Source organism: Podarcis vaucheri (genome assembly GCF_965113315.1).
Source record: "Podarcis vaucheri genome assembly, chromosome: 14".
Taxonomy (NCBI): Eukaryota; Metazoa; Chordata; class Lepidosauria; order Squamata; family Lacertidae; genus Podarcis; species Podarcis vaucheri.
The window spans coordinates 53,312,373-53,326,770 of NC_138752.1; the positions used below are offsets into that span (position 1 = coordinate 53,312,373).

The window sequence follows — 14,398 nt, forward strand, 5'->3', positions numbered from 1 at the left end:
CCCCTAATAGCGTTTGTTTCTTTCATCTCGCCAATAAAAAAATACTTTAAATTGTCAGGCATTTTCTCTGTTTTGTTGCTTCCCAGGCATCCGCACACCTTTGCTTGTCAATTTCTAATCTAGCGGTGCACCCATTCAGATTCAAGGCCGTTGCCGTTGCCTGGGCAACCGGCCTGCAGATGCGGCAGAGGAGTGGCCGGCCTGCCGCGCAGCCGAGGAGACGGCGGCCCCGCAGCATTTCCATTTTGTCAATAGTTTTGAATCATTAAAAATAATATGTCCACTCTAAAGCATAATCCTGCTGGAGGAGCAATTTGTGTAATAATGGGGGGGGGGAGGCGGGGGGGAGGAACAGACTTCAAGAGTCCCCCTGAGTTAAGAGCGCCAGGATTGCTTTTCCCAGAACCCACCGAGTTCCAGATGGCGCGCTGGGCAGTTGTTAGCTGCGGCTGCATTTAAAACATTCAGGCACACCAGGGAAGGCTGGAGACGCATCCGCCCTTTTGGATCACCCCATTGCCTCCTGCTGCCCATAACCAGCCACCTCCACAGACCTGGCCGCCCACCTTCCTCGCTCTGCCTTCCTCCGTGTTTCAGAAGAGGGTTGATTTACATTTCCGCTCTCAACATGCCTGGGATCACAGAGGTGGCTGTGACCAAGAGGTCGCTTCCCACAGTGTCTGCAGGTGGACAGGTCACTCAGCTGGTCTTCTTCCAGAGAAGTCTGTCTGTCTATCTATCTATCTATCTATCTATCTATCTATCTATCTATCTATCTACCATCTATCTATCTATCTATCTATCTGCTTGCTTGCTTGCTTGCTTGCTTGCTTGCTTGCTTGCTTGCTTGGGTCCATTTTATGCATTATATTTTGCCTTACTCTAAAGCATCCCAGCGTGCATTTTGTAAGGAGGGCGTGCAGACCCCACGCACAGCTCAGCTGTACAGGCTCTGCCTCGCAAGCAGAAGGCCCTCAGCATCTCCAGGTAGCAGGGGAGAGGCTCCTGGAGAGCTGCTGCCAGTCAGTGTAAACAATACTGAACTAGATGGACCAAGGGTCTGACTCGGTCTAAGGCAGCTTCCTATTCCTGTGAGTTTGGGAGGTGGGAGTAGGCTGAAGGCATGAGTCCCTTCCAATTCTTGAATCCAAGAGGGATTCAATTGCTAGAATGGCCAGACAAGTTTCTTGGTAATGGTCCCCTTAAGTCTGGGTCATCAAGGTAACAAAGGGAGTGGCTCTGTGCCAGAAGCCAAATGGATGGGCCCCCTCCTTCAACTGTCTGTTAGTTAGAAAGACAAAAGCCAGAGTCCAGGGGTGTGTGAGCTGGAAGCAGGCTGGGCAGCTGGCAGACAGAGCCATGCTTGAGCTCTGGTGGAATCCAAGGCTGTAGCAGGGGGGGGAACCCTCTTGGGGTGTTAATGCTGTGAGTCCATCCGTATTGAGCTCAGGTTGTAGATATGTGTAAATAAACCGTATATCACAAAGACACCACAGTCTCTGTTGTCCTTCATGCCAAGGAAGCCAAACCCTGGTAAAACAATACCACTCAGGAGCTGGAGCTGGCATGCAACATTATGTAAAGAAGGAAGGGGAGAAGGAAATTGGCCCCTCTCATTTCATTTTGTTTCTGCTTGGCTGGATTCCTTATTACCTTGTAAGCCTCCCAGAGGCCCTGGTTGTTGGGCAATATAAAAATAACATACATAAATAATTCTCCTTATTTATATGCCTCCTAATAATGGAAGGTTATTTCTGATGGAGCATAGCAGGATGTGATGGTTTTCCTGAGGTCTTTTTGACACATTGGGGGAGGATGTGTGTTCCCACGGAGTCGTTGTCTTCGTATATCAGAAGGTCAACAGGGTAGAGAGAGGAGAGCCTGTCTAAAGAGGAGAAAAGGCAAGGGGTTAATGATAGGTAGCTTTTTAGGTGTGATCTTCGCCCTAGGAGCATTAGTCTGTCGTTGACAACATAAGGTGGCGTTTAAGACCATCTCCCTCTCCTAGTGGTTTTTAATTTTGGAGAGCCCGGAATCTTAAAGGCTGATTTCAAGAGGGAATTGAGAATGCATTCCCCATGCCATGGGACAATTCAAAGGCCACAACTGCTTACTTATGTCAACATCCTTCATTTCTGAAGTTATTTGTACATCCTCAAGATGGGAAGCCCCCACAGGTTAAGGCAGCTCAAAAAATGACAATGGTGCATGTGACTGTCCTTGCAATTTGCTGGCATGTTCATTGGAATCACTGTTAAGCAAAATCCCCATTTTGCACCCACAATGTCATTTTGGCAAATAGTACCTGCCTCGTATTTTTGACCAGTTCCATGATTAAGGCTTATGCTCAAATAGGTACTAGATTCATAATCTCTTGACTATACTGATTATTGTTATCAGTATCATCATTTTGTGTTAACACATGTAAAATATTGTGGAGCTTTTTTCAATAGACTTTGTATTTTGGATGGTCAAATACTTTTCTTCATTACCTTTCCTAATTAGCCAGCATGCCTTTCCTAATGTGCAGTTTGCATACCTGCCCTCTGCCCATTCTGGATTTCCCCTACCTCGTTCCATTCAATCCCACCCCCACCCCCCGTGTCTCACCCCCCAAAAAAAATTTTTTCACATGGATAACATGCAGCTTCTTACCTAAATCCACTGCTGAAAAACAGGACATGGAATTTCTCATTATACGGGCAGCTGCAAAGTGTGAATTGATTTTATGCATTTCAAACTGTATCCTGCAAGGTTTAGGGTTCTCAAATGCATTTTAAGAAACAGCTAAAATACAGAATGTTGCATTTAAAGATAATAAATGAAATCCTTGGACCTTTGAATTTCTCCCGACAGATAAATAGCAATCGCCCTGAGCGAGGGTCAGAACTGGCCTTGCCATAAATTGAAGATGGTTGAGGTACCTTCCTCCTCCCCGTGGGTTTGGGGGGGGGGTGTTAATTGGATAGGGTGGGCAGCCAGCAGATCTAAGCCACAGGCCAGAATCCTTTGCACAAGAGAAGCTAAACCCTGATTGAGTTGGTATGGAGGGGAGGCTTTTCATTTATTTGAAAGTATGGCATAGTATATTTTTATTTAAATTGTGTTGTACTCAAGTAAAAAACAAAACAAAAAACTGTGCATGGGGAAAATGTTCTACATCAGCAACAACAAGGAAGCAGATGAATTTTATCCAATAAAGGAAAGGGTCCAGCAGTCATTGCATGGGGCATGATATAATAAATCTGGGCCAGGCAAGCAAATTGGAAGGGCATGGAAGCAAAATGTTTAAGAGAAATAATCTCTTAGGGTCACCTATAATCAGATTGACTATAGCCAGCCTCGGATGAGGTTGCATTACCTGTCCCGTAACAAGACCGTTTTCCAAAATAATTGCACAAGTGTGCATTCCCACCATATATTGCTCAATGGACCAGTGGGTGAAAATAGCATCCGTCACTAACTGTCAGGCGTCGGAGAAACAGCTTCCTCCCACCCCCACCCCTTGTCCGTGCATCAGCAGAACAAAGCAATTAGAGTCCCTTACCAGTTTAAGAGTGTTTAATGACCATATCAAAAGAACAATGCAGCCATTCTCTGAATAAAGGTGCTTCCCTCCTACTCCCCCACTCCAAGTTATCTTCTTCACTTCCCCCTTCTTGCAACCTGATCTCGCAACCACTGAGCCTTCTGCCTAGCAGCCTGATCAGCTCTCCTTGCCTTTGGAGAGAGAGGCTGGACACTGTCAGGTGAAGGGGAGTCCGTTATCTCTCTCTCTCTCTCCCTGTTCTGCTTCTTCTAGCTGCTCCCCACTCAGCTCTGCCCAGCTGCTGTTTTCCAAACTATGCCCCTTTGCAAACCAATTCTCTAAATCTATACTGCTCCACTGTTCCTGGACAGCTTCAGGATCCTGGTCAGGAGCAGGAATAGGGGAAGGTGCCCACCATTCCTCTTTGGAGCTGTAATCCTCAGTCTGGTCTTTGACACTAACAGACCTTTTCTCTCTTGAAACCTGCAGGCGACGGACTCGGACTACGAGGATGAGTTGCCCAAGCACTCCTTTGTCAACCACTACATGAGCGACCCCACGTACTACAACTCGTGGAAGCGCCAGCCAAAGACCACAAAGCACCCGGCGCCCTACCGGTATGAGGAGTGTGTGGCGAGCGAGGCCGAGCCTTACTTCCAGACTGTCATCACGACACAGAGCTCAGGAGGGGTGTACACCCCGACGGGACAGCCTGCGCCAGGCTCACGGACTCCAGTGACCGGCTTCTCCTCCTTCGTCTGACACCTGGGGGGGGGGGGGGAAGAAGGGAAAGGAGGGGAAATCAGCCACGGCAACTCAGCCCCCAGCTGAGTTTGGGGCAACCGCCAACCCAATCGGATGACTGTATGCGTGGCAGGTGCAGTGAACTGTGGGTAAAAAAAAAAATTCTCTTATCAGGGTAGAATGGATGTACATGTGAATGTCTTCTTCTATTTTTCCCCTCCCAAGACAATCAACTCTTTAAGACATGGAGCTGACCTAGATGAACTTGCTTTGGTTTTTCTTTTCCCCTCCTCCTCCTTCTTAAAGAAACCCCATCACACACAAATGATGGCAGTTTTAACCACTTTGGAATATGATTTAAGGGGATTTTTTAATTGATAATAAACAAAAATGCTTTTGTAACGCTGCTTTTGGAAGCAGCTTGCGATGTGTTCCTCTCTTTCCCCCACTTTCCTTTCTCAAGCCAAGGAGATGAATTCTGTTCTTGTGGAAACTTGGTGGCCCCATCGTGATGTAATTTGAAGCCGAAGCCATCCTGCCTTCCGAACACTCTTCCCTTCTCCTGTTATCTGGGTGAATTAGGAGGCTGGGGGGACTTTTAAGAATGGTTTCTCTCTCACACACACAGACACTCTTTGCTGCTTCTGCCTTAGAAGCACCAGCCGAATCACTTAGTCTCAATGTCACGTCTTTCCTGTATGCCTGCGAGGTTCACTCCTGGTGGTTTTGTGATCAACCTTCTCTCTCGCCTTCGTTTCTGTTCTGTTCCAGTTGAGCTTGTTGTGCTCCTAAAGATATTCCCCTCTCCAGGGTTTCTGTCAGACATGTCAGCTGACAAGCACCAAAAAAGCGTCAGGTCAGCCTCTCCCCACCCCAATCTGGGTGCCATCCAGATGTTTTGGACCACAGTTTCCACCCCTCTGCCTGGGGCAGATGGGAGTTGTGGTCCAACAACATCTGGGCTGCGTTAGGTGAAACAGCTGGGGGGAAGGCCTGACAAGGTATCTGTTTTGAGCTTATTGTGGGTCTGGGTCCTCCTTTGTGGATTGCATGTGCCAATGTCCTTTGTAAATCTGAAAGAAAAGAAAAAACTACCAGCAAGAAGAAGAGGGTCTGTGAAATGAATGCAGCATTTGTGGACCGGTGGGGAGAACGCGCTAGTTGGACAACACTTCTGTCATTTCTTTAAAAAGCGTCTTTCCATATAAAGGAAACCAACCAACACCTCCCTCAGTTGCTGGGATGCTGTTCTGCAGCTTTGTAAAAAAAAAAAAAAAAGAGGGGGGTACATGTTGTTAACACCAGATTTATTTGATTTTTTTATAAAATGTATATTTTTAATGATTTTTTTTAAAAAAAAATACAAAGACACATCAGACTCTACTGGGTGAGGGTTTCTTTGGTGCCTTTTTGTAATGATTCAGCAGAGCGTGCAAGACAAGCAGCCATGAGTCTCTGAGGAGTGAAGCTCCAGTGGGTTCAGGAACCACAGCGTTACCAATTGCCTCCTGCCCATTCCCTCCCTGCACTGCTGCCTCTGTGGTCTGCAGCCAAGAGAGCCCCTCCCGAAAGGCGAAAGGCGGCTTTGTTCTTCCCCTTGTTGCAGGCTGCCCCGTCTTTGACCCACACGGGAAGCCGCTGGCTCTTTTATGCCAAGGCACATTATGTTCATTGCTGCGTATCTGAAAGGGAGGCGCTGGTGGCGACTGCCCTGGAACAGAAAGGGCTGCTTGCACACAAACGGCATCTTCAGAATTGCTGCTTCCCCGGGTCCCTGCCCAGCCCCCCAGAACAAGGGCTCGGCCCTAAAAGCTGGCCTTCATCTTTGCCTGTGGCCCTCCTCTCGGGGCTTCCAGCCTTGAAACTCTTGTTTGCTCTTTGTTGCCAAGCTAAGGAGGCAGGAAGCTGTTCTGTTGTGCTTGTCCTGCCAGTCTCATGAGTCATTCCCATTTGTGTCCTGCCAGGGCAGGGCAGTTTATGCCAAAGCTGCGTTTGCATATCTGGACTGCTTCCGCCTCTGCTTTTTAAATCTCTGGATCAAGCCAAATTTGTATTTAAGTGAAATCGGAGTGGCAGGTGGTGTGTTGCTTTCACCACAGATACACAGACTGCGAAGTTGCCGCATTGAACCTCCTGAAGGGTCCCTTGGCACCTCCCGGAGAGAGGCCTCTTTGATCCTGTCCATTGCACTGTAAGAACAAGCAAGGTCACGCTGTGTGCTGATCTTGGGTTTGTTTTCTGCTGAAGCAAAAGGGGAAAATGATGCATAAAATAGAAATTTTCGGAGCTGAAATGGTCAATGGGCGAATGGCCTTGCGTTCCCTACTGCTTCCATTTCTAGGTTTCAGAACTTGAGTTTCACCTCACAAGGCCTGTGCATGAAACCTCGTTTGAATTATGAACCTCAGCATTTTATTTTCTCTGAATGCATTGCAACTGCACGTCTTTGACAGCAAGTCCAATTGCTTAGGTCAACTTGAGAGTTAAATTCCCAGCAACACCACCTGCTCCTCCTCCTCCAGGCCTTTGAAGCTGAGGTCACTTTTCACATTTCCAGGGAACTCCTTCGTGTCACAGGTACAAAGTGCTACAGAGAGGGTGCTCCCTTCCTCGTAGCTTCCAGGGTTGTGTTCATATAATAAAGGGGGCCAGATGGAATGATGTGAAATATGGAAAGAACCAAGAGTGTTGCCATGATTGTTCTCTGCACTTCAACGAGTCTCCAGAGTCTTGCTTTAACTGATCATGCTTGCTTCCATGTTGTGTCTTTGGGGTATAACACAAACCTGGATATAGCTGACTTTATATATTAATAGAAATCGTGCATATTAATAGAAATTATGCAGTGTATCTCCCCATGAAATCCAAGGAATTGCAGTGGTTTGGTGGTGTTGACTGGCTGATAGAACATTGCTGGGTCTCTTCTACTAAATGAGACCAGTGTGTTTGACTTTTCCTGCAATCTGTAAAAATAAGAATTGCCTTTCATGGATCAGACCAAAGTTCATCTAGTGCACCAACCTGTCTCTTTCATACAGCCAGCCTTATGCACTGGGAAGACAGGTCATGTCTTGTTCTTTGACCCTTGTCTCCAGAGTTAGAAGTATACTGCGGCTGAGTCCCATTTCGTTAGCAAGGCTGAACAACCAACTGCTTTCATTCCGTCTTCTTCCACTCAGGTGTGAGTGCCATAGTGGAAACACCATCAGCAATACTGAAGAGGGAGGGGTTAGCAGACTCAGGGGAGAAAGAACTAGAGGGGGAAAACCCTAAAGGGAATCCTAAAAATAGCCCAGTGAGGAGCGAATGTGCTCAGTTGCAGAAGAATGCTGCCTGACAGTTCAGAGAGGGAACAGAATGGAGTATTGTGCCGGAGGGCATGGCTGGCTGGCACATGCCACACTGCAACTTTTTCTTGCAGGTTCCACTTGTCTTCTCACCTATTATTATTTGTCCGATGTCTCACCTGCCCTTTACTGTGAAGCCCCAGGGCTGGTTACTACAGTGTAAAAACACAATATGAGAATCAGTTAAAATAAATTAGGCCTTCTGAAGGATGATTCCTTTCAGAGAAGATCTGAAAGGAGTTTGGAATCAGAAGGTTTCTTCCCCCCCCCCCACCTCTTAATGCACTTAAGACAACAACCATAGTCCCCGAAACAAGAATTTATCATGGAAAGAGACTTACAACAAGAAGAGGAAATCCAGAAAGCCATTCCCTCCTTGCCCATCCATTGGCCTTTCAAATGGGAGACATCAGGGGTGATTCTTATAAGACTCGTTGACACTAACAGAGTAATTTCTGTTCTCCCAATCCACATCCATCTCTGTAATTGTGTTTTTATTGGCTGTGTTTATTCAGTTACAATTGAGTCCAGAGAGGGGAGGGCAATTGAAAAGCACAGAATTGGATATCCTCAAGACACAGGAATTAAATTATACCTCCCTCCCTTCATTATCATGTATTAGGGACTTGACAAGGCTGGGCTCCCCTATGCAGCCACCACAGCAGCTATAAAAATGGGATTAATCATGAGAGGGTTGGGGGGTTGGGGGTTTTCTCCCTCCTTTTTTTGCTATTTACCATAGATGTGCCATAAATTGCTAGGTCTAGCAAGAAAGCTTTCCTGTATAGCTAAAAGCTTTGGGAATCATAATCTTGTTGAGAACATATCCTTTTAAAATGTTTCCGCAACCTTTCATCTAGAGAGGCCAGGATGCACAAATAGCCTGTTATTTTTGCCTTTCAGCTCGTCCAGATTTGCCTTCCCTTCCCACCATTTTTAGAACACTCAAGAAATTTCCCGCTACTTATAAAATCACCAGCTTCCCTCTCTGACCTGCTCATTCAATGGAGAGAACAACGAACCCAACAAAAACTTGTATTGAACCAAGGGACGATTGTGCAGCCCACTTGCAGCTTGAGCTGAGCAGGTTTAGTTTCTTCTTTCAGAGTGGGAGTCAGGCAGGTACTACCTCTCCCTTGATTTGATACTGAAGGTGCCTCTGAGCACATCTTCTTACATGATTCTCCCACAAGTTACCAGAACTGAACACTCCTGGTATCTCTTATTTCAGCAGCCCAATTTAGAGGGTGGGGGCTGTCGCTGCTGTGGTTAACTGGGAGTCAAAAACCCTTGTTGATGCGCTGCGAACACATCACCATGTGTTAACATGAGTCAACCGTGTGATGCTGCAGCAAAATGAGCTAATATAATCCTCAGCTGCATCAACAGAAATAAAGTGTCCAATGCAATAGTACCACTCTACTCTGCCTTGGTCAGACCCCACCTGCAGTCCTCTGTCCAGCTCTGGGTATCCCAGTTTGAGAAGGCTACTGAGAAGCTGAGGGACGTGGGTGGCGCTGTGGGTGAAACCACAGAGCCTAGGACTTGCTGATCAGAAGGCTGGCGGTTCGAATCCCCGCGACGGGGTGAGCTCCCGTTGCTCGGTCTCTGCTCCTGCCAACCGAGCAGTTCGAAAGCACATCAAAGTGCAAGTAGATAAATAGGTACCGCTCTGGTGGGAAGGTAAACGGCGTTTCCATGCGCTTCTCTGGTTTGCCAGAAGTGGCTTAGTCATGCTGGCCACATGACCTGGAAGCTGTACGCTGGCTCCCTCAGCCAATAAAGCGAGGTGAGTGCCCCAACCCCAGAGTCGGCTACAACTGGACCTAATGGTCAGGGGTCCCTTTACCTTTACCGAGAAGCTGAAACATGTGCACAGAAGAGTAACCAAAATTATCAAAGACCTGGGAACCACGTCTTATGAGGAATGGTTGAGAGAGTTGGGTGTGTTTAGCCTGGAGAAAAGAAGGCTGAGCGGGGATATGAGAGCCCTCTTCAAATATCTGATGGGTTGTGACATGGAAGATGGATTGTTTTCTCCTGCTCTAGAGGTAGGACCCAAATCAATGGATTCAAGTTACAAGAAAGGAGATTCTGACTAAATAACAGGAAGAACTTTCTGACAGTATGAGCTGCTCAACAGTAGACGGTTGTGGGCTCTCCTTCCTTGGAGGTTTTTAAGCAGAGGTTGGATGGCCATCTGCCGTGGATGTTTTAGTAGAGATTCCTGCACTGGAGGGATTGGAGGAGATCATAGAATCATAGAATCATAGAGTTGGAAGAGACCACAAGGGCCATCGAGTCCAACCCCCTGCCAAGCAGGAAACACCATCAGAGCACTCCTGACATATGGTTGTCAAGCCTCTGCTTAAAGACCTCCAAAGTAGGAGACTCCACCACACTCCTTGGCAGCAAATTCCACTGTCGAACAGCTCTTACTGTCAGGAAGTTCTTCCTAATGTTTAGGTGGAATCTTCTTTCTTGTAGTTTGGATCCATTGCTCCGTGTCCGCTTCTCTGGAGCAGCAGAAAACAACCTTTCTCCCTCCTCTATGTGACATCCTTTTATATATTTGAACATGGCTATCATATCACCCCTTAACCTCCTCTTCTCCAGGCTAAACATGCCCAGCTCCCTTAGCCGTTCCTCATAAGGCATCGTTTCCAGGCCTTTGACCATTTTGGTTGCCCTCCTCTGGACACGTTCCAGTTTGTCAGTGTCCTTCTTGAACTGTGGTGCCCAGAACTGGACACAGTACTCTAGGTGAGGTCTGACCAGAGCAGAATACAGTGGCACTATTACTTCCCTTGATCTAGATGCTATACTCCTATTGATGGCCCACGGAGTCCCTTGCAAATTTACAGTTCTATAATTCTATCTAGTTTCTATATTTACAGTTCTATAATTCTATCTAGTTTCTATTGATGGCCCACGGAGTCCCTTGCAAATTTACAGTTCTATAATTCTATCTAGTTTCTGCCACGCATGTGCTCAATTAGGAGGAGGTGGCTCAAAAGACCTGAGGCTTGCCCAAATACCAGACTTTGGCTGGTCCACTGCACCCTTGTCTATACAGATCTAAGCAGAAGCAGCACTGCTGGCTTTATTGGGGGTTCCTTTCTCCCCTCCCCAGTTTTAAGAGCAGCAGAAGACAAGGAGAGAGCAGGTGCAAAGGGAGACAGAGCTTTCTTACCTTGAATAACTGCACTGGAGGCAAAGTCATGGTGGCACCTGATGCTTGTTCAAGAGGAGGCCTCCTTTGCATCAGTTCACCCATGAGAGAAAAAAGATCAGGTGCTTCATCTAAAGACAAGGCAAGTATTGTTCTTGTGTTAGGAAAGAGAGGGGCTTCGGTTCCTACATAGCATGAATGGAAGGGAGTTCTCTGAACAGCATGAGATGGGGGGGGCGCCTCCTGCCTGAGGGAAGGGATTGTCCTCACACCAGGCATCTTCTGTGGACAAGGCGGAGTTTGTGCAAGGCAGGTGTGCCCAAGATTACGGCCACCCATTGCTTCCCCCAGCAGGCCATCTGACCTTGTTCAGGAAGGCTAAGCAGATAGGTTAGAATCAGGGCTCAGCAAACTTCTTCAGCAAGGGGCCGGTCCACTGTTCCTCAGACCTTGTGGGGGAACGGACTATATTTTGGGGGGGAAATGAATGAATTCCTATGCCTCACAAATAACCCAGAGATGCATTTTAAATAAAAGGACACATTCTACTTATGTAAAAACACACTGATTCCTGGACTGTCCACGGGCCGGATTTAGAAGGCGACTGGGCCGGATCCAGCCCCCAGGCCTTAGGTTCCCTACCCATGGGTTAGATAGTTGGCAACCAACAGAGCAGGAATCAGGTAGAGGTGGAAGTTGCCTGACTGCCTCCTTGACTGCTCTGATTCCCACAAGCGCAGCAGTTCCTTTTCATCCCCACCTTCTCTATCACCATTTAATCCACTGTCTATTGACATCAGGCAGGTGCCTTCACTGTGCTCTTTTCAGCACCTGCTAAAAACATCTTTGGTTAGACAAGCCTGTGTTTAAAAAAATTTTTTTTTTACTGATTTCAAGTTTTGTATGAATGTTTTAAATGCTTGTTCTTAACTCTTTTTATTGATGATTTTAGTGCTTCAGTCTTTTCGTAAACCTCTTTGTTGTTGTTTTTTAACCACCAAGTGGCAGATAGATTTTATGAAAACAAGTAAATTTATATGCCGCCTTTCCACAAAACCTCTCCTCAGATTATGCTCCCGGTGGCTTACAACAAAGGGGACAGTGAGAAATCTCATAACCAGCAATGCAAGAACAGTTTAATAGCAAGCATGCTGAAATGGCAAAGCAGCAGCAAATGTAACAGCAGGCGAAAAGGAAGATTTCAGTGCTATAAATGTAACGACATTAGGTTTAACAACATCACGCCTCCTGGCAATAGGGAAAATAACAAGGGGGCTTGTCCGTTTCACCTGGTCCTGGAAACCCACCTCCTGTAAAGATGCTCACAGTCCTTCTTCTGCAACAACTTATTATGAGGCTTCCAAAGGCAGCGGGTGGGGTGCCTGCCTTTTCTCCACAGACGGATGCCAAAAACAGCACCATTTTGCCAGCCACAGAGATGGCTGCCAGTGGGATGGGTTCCTTGTTGCTTTGGCCAACAGGAACTTGCTTTCTATTCATAAAAGGGAGAGGTTGGCTGCATTCTGGAGCAACAGGGGCATGGCTCTGGAAGGGGCATCCTGCCAGCGCACGCTTCTAGCCCCAAAAGCTTCCACACCAGATACCTCTCCTTAGAGAAGAATGACGAGCCCCTTGAAATCTGGAAGCGACAGGGCCCAGGCCCCACTGCAAAGTTCCATCCTAAACCATAATCTTCAAATTCAGCTAAAGAATCTGCATCTGCAATTTCAGCACCAGCTTCCTCTCTCTCTTTCTCCCACACACCATATCAAAAGCACCGCTTGCTATCCTATTACGAGTGCAACTGTTGCCCTCCCATGATATTCACCTTCCTGGCGTGTCTCCTATTTCCACCCAGCTCCGCACATTTACTCTCCCCATGGACCGCAGAGCATTTTCACTGGGAGATGTCTGTTAATCTGATGCCTCTGCTGCGTTGCCAAGCAGCAAAGCCCTGGGCCTTGGGTGCAGGATGGAGGACAAGGCAGCAGAGGGCGCTGCTTGGCTTTTCAGTCATTCACCTGCCGGCAGCATCGCCAGAATCCTTGCTGCCTATTCAGAACATAAGAAGTGTCTGCTGGATCAAGCCAAACGAGTCAAGTATCTCACAGTGCTCTCACAACCATATCCCTGTGAGAAACCTGGAAGCAGAACCCAAACACAAGAGCATTCTCACGTTCTGTAGTTCCCAGCAGCTGGTATGCAGAAGCATTTCTGCCTGAGACCATAGACCCAGAGCATAGCCATTGTGGCTAGTAAAAGGTAAAGGGACCCCTGACCATTAGGTCCAGTCGTGGCCGACTCTGGGGTTGCGGCACTCATCTCGCTTTATTGGCCAAGGGAGCTGGTGTACAGCTTCCGGGTCATGTGGCCAGCATGACTAAGCCGCTTCTGGCGAACCAGAGCAGCGCACGGAAACACCGTTTATCTTCCCACCGGAGCAGTACCTATTTATCTACTTGCACTTAGACATGCTTTCAAATTGCTAGGTTGGCAGGAGCAGGGATTGAGCAACGGGAACTCACTCCATTGCGGGGATTTGAACCGCCAACCTTCTGATCAGCAAGTCCTAGGCTCTGTGGTTTAACTCACAGCGCCACCCGCGTCCCGTGCTATTGTGGCTACTAGCCCTAAATAGCTCCCCATGACTTTTTCCAAGCCTCTTTTAAAGCTATCTATGTTGGTGGCCATCACAGCCTCCTATGGGAGAACTATGTGTTGCATTGAAAAAGGACTTTCTTCTGTCTGTCCTGAATCATCCAACGTTCAGATTCATTGGATATCCTGGAGTTCTAGTGTTAATGAGAAAGGGAGGACAACTTTTCCCTACCCATTTCCTCCACGCCATAAACCTGCCTTCTCTCTAAACTATAAAGTCCCAAACGTGGCAACCGTTCTGCATAGGTGAGCTGCTCCATCCATTCTGGCCGCCCTTTCTCAACTTTGCAATATCCTTTTTTGAGTTCCAGTGTGGCCTCTCATCTTGGGGTCTGAGAGAGTCGTGTGAGGGGAGCAGGAAGTTGTAAAACAGCATGCAACCTGAGAATATCAGTCTTCCCATCAAAAGAGACAGAAAGGTCAGCTCAAGAGGTTAAAAGATACGGGGACAGTCTTGGAATCTGGAGGCCCCCTAACTCTGTCTTCTTAACCCACGCAAGACCTCCCCAATTTGGCAAGCTGAGTTGAGGGACATACCTAGGGTCCCTTGTGTCCTTGGCAAGGAGCTGTATTGGCACCCCCACCCTGAAAAAGTCGCTTTGCCACAATAGCCACATTATAAATCACTACGTTTTACAGAAGTACTCAAAACATCCAGGGTGAGGGCAAGGCAAGGAGGAAAATGCGGTCTTGACTATGCTACTACTCAGTGGCTTTGTAACTGGCTGACTGACCGAACCCAAAGGGTGCTCATCAATGGTTCCTCTTCATCCTGGAGAAGAGTGACTAGTGGGGTGCCACAGGGTTCTTTCTTGGGCCCGGTCTTATTCAACATCTTTATCAACGACTTGGATGATGGACTCAAGGGCATCCTGATCAAATTTGCAGATGACACCAAACTGGGAGGGGTGGCTAACACCCCAGAGGACAGGATCACACTTCAAAACG

At 47.4% G+C, this 14,398-nt stretch overlaps 1 protein-coding gene and 1 long non-coding RNA gene across 9 annotated transcripts in view; one reads left to right on the top strand and one right to left on the bottom strand.

Moving 5' to 3' along the window:
* The window catches only part of SDK1 (sidekick cell adhesion molecule 1), a 605,542-nt gene extending 600,862 nt beyond the window's left edge, over positions 1-4,680 (top strand). For all 7 annotated transcript variants that reach the window (XM_082199580.1, XM_082199584.1, XM_082199585.1 and 4 more), the window contains one exon: positions 4,019-4,680. In XM_082199580.1, the coding sequence (XP_082055706.1) occupies positions 4,019-4,291 (273 nt within the window). In that variant the 3' untranslated portion in view covers positions 4,292-4,680. The remainder of the gene's footprint in view (positions 1-4,018) is intronic.
* Positions 1,711-14,398, bottom strand: part of LOC309519176 — a 59,563-nt gene continuing 46,875 nt past the window's right edge. Inside the window, exons 2-3 of one of the 2 annotated variants that reach the window (XR_014213724.1) lie at positions 2,656-2,706; positions 1,711-1,885 (exon numbers count right to left, since the gene is read on the bottom strand). This is a non-coding gene — a long non-coding RNA (uncharacterized lncRNA). The remainder of the gene's footprint in view (positions 1,886-2,655; positions 2,707-14,398) is intronic. The other variant, XR_014213723.1, reaches the window with a different exon arrangement.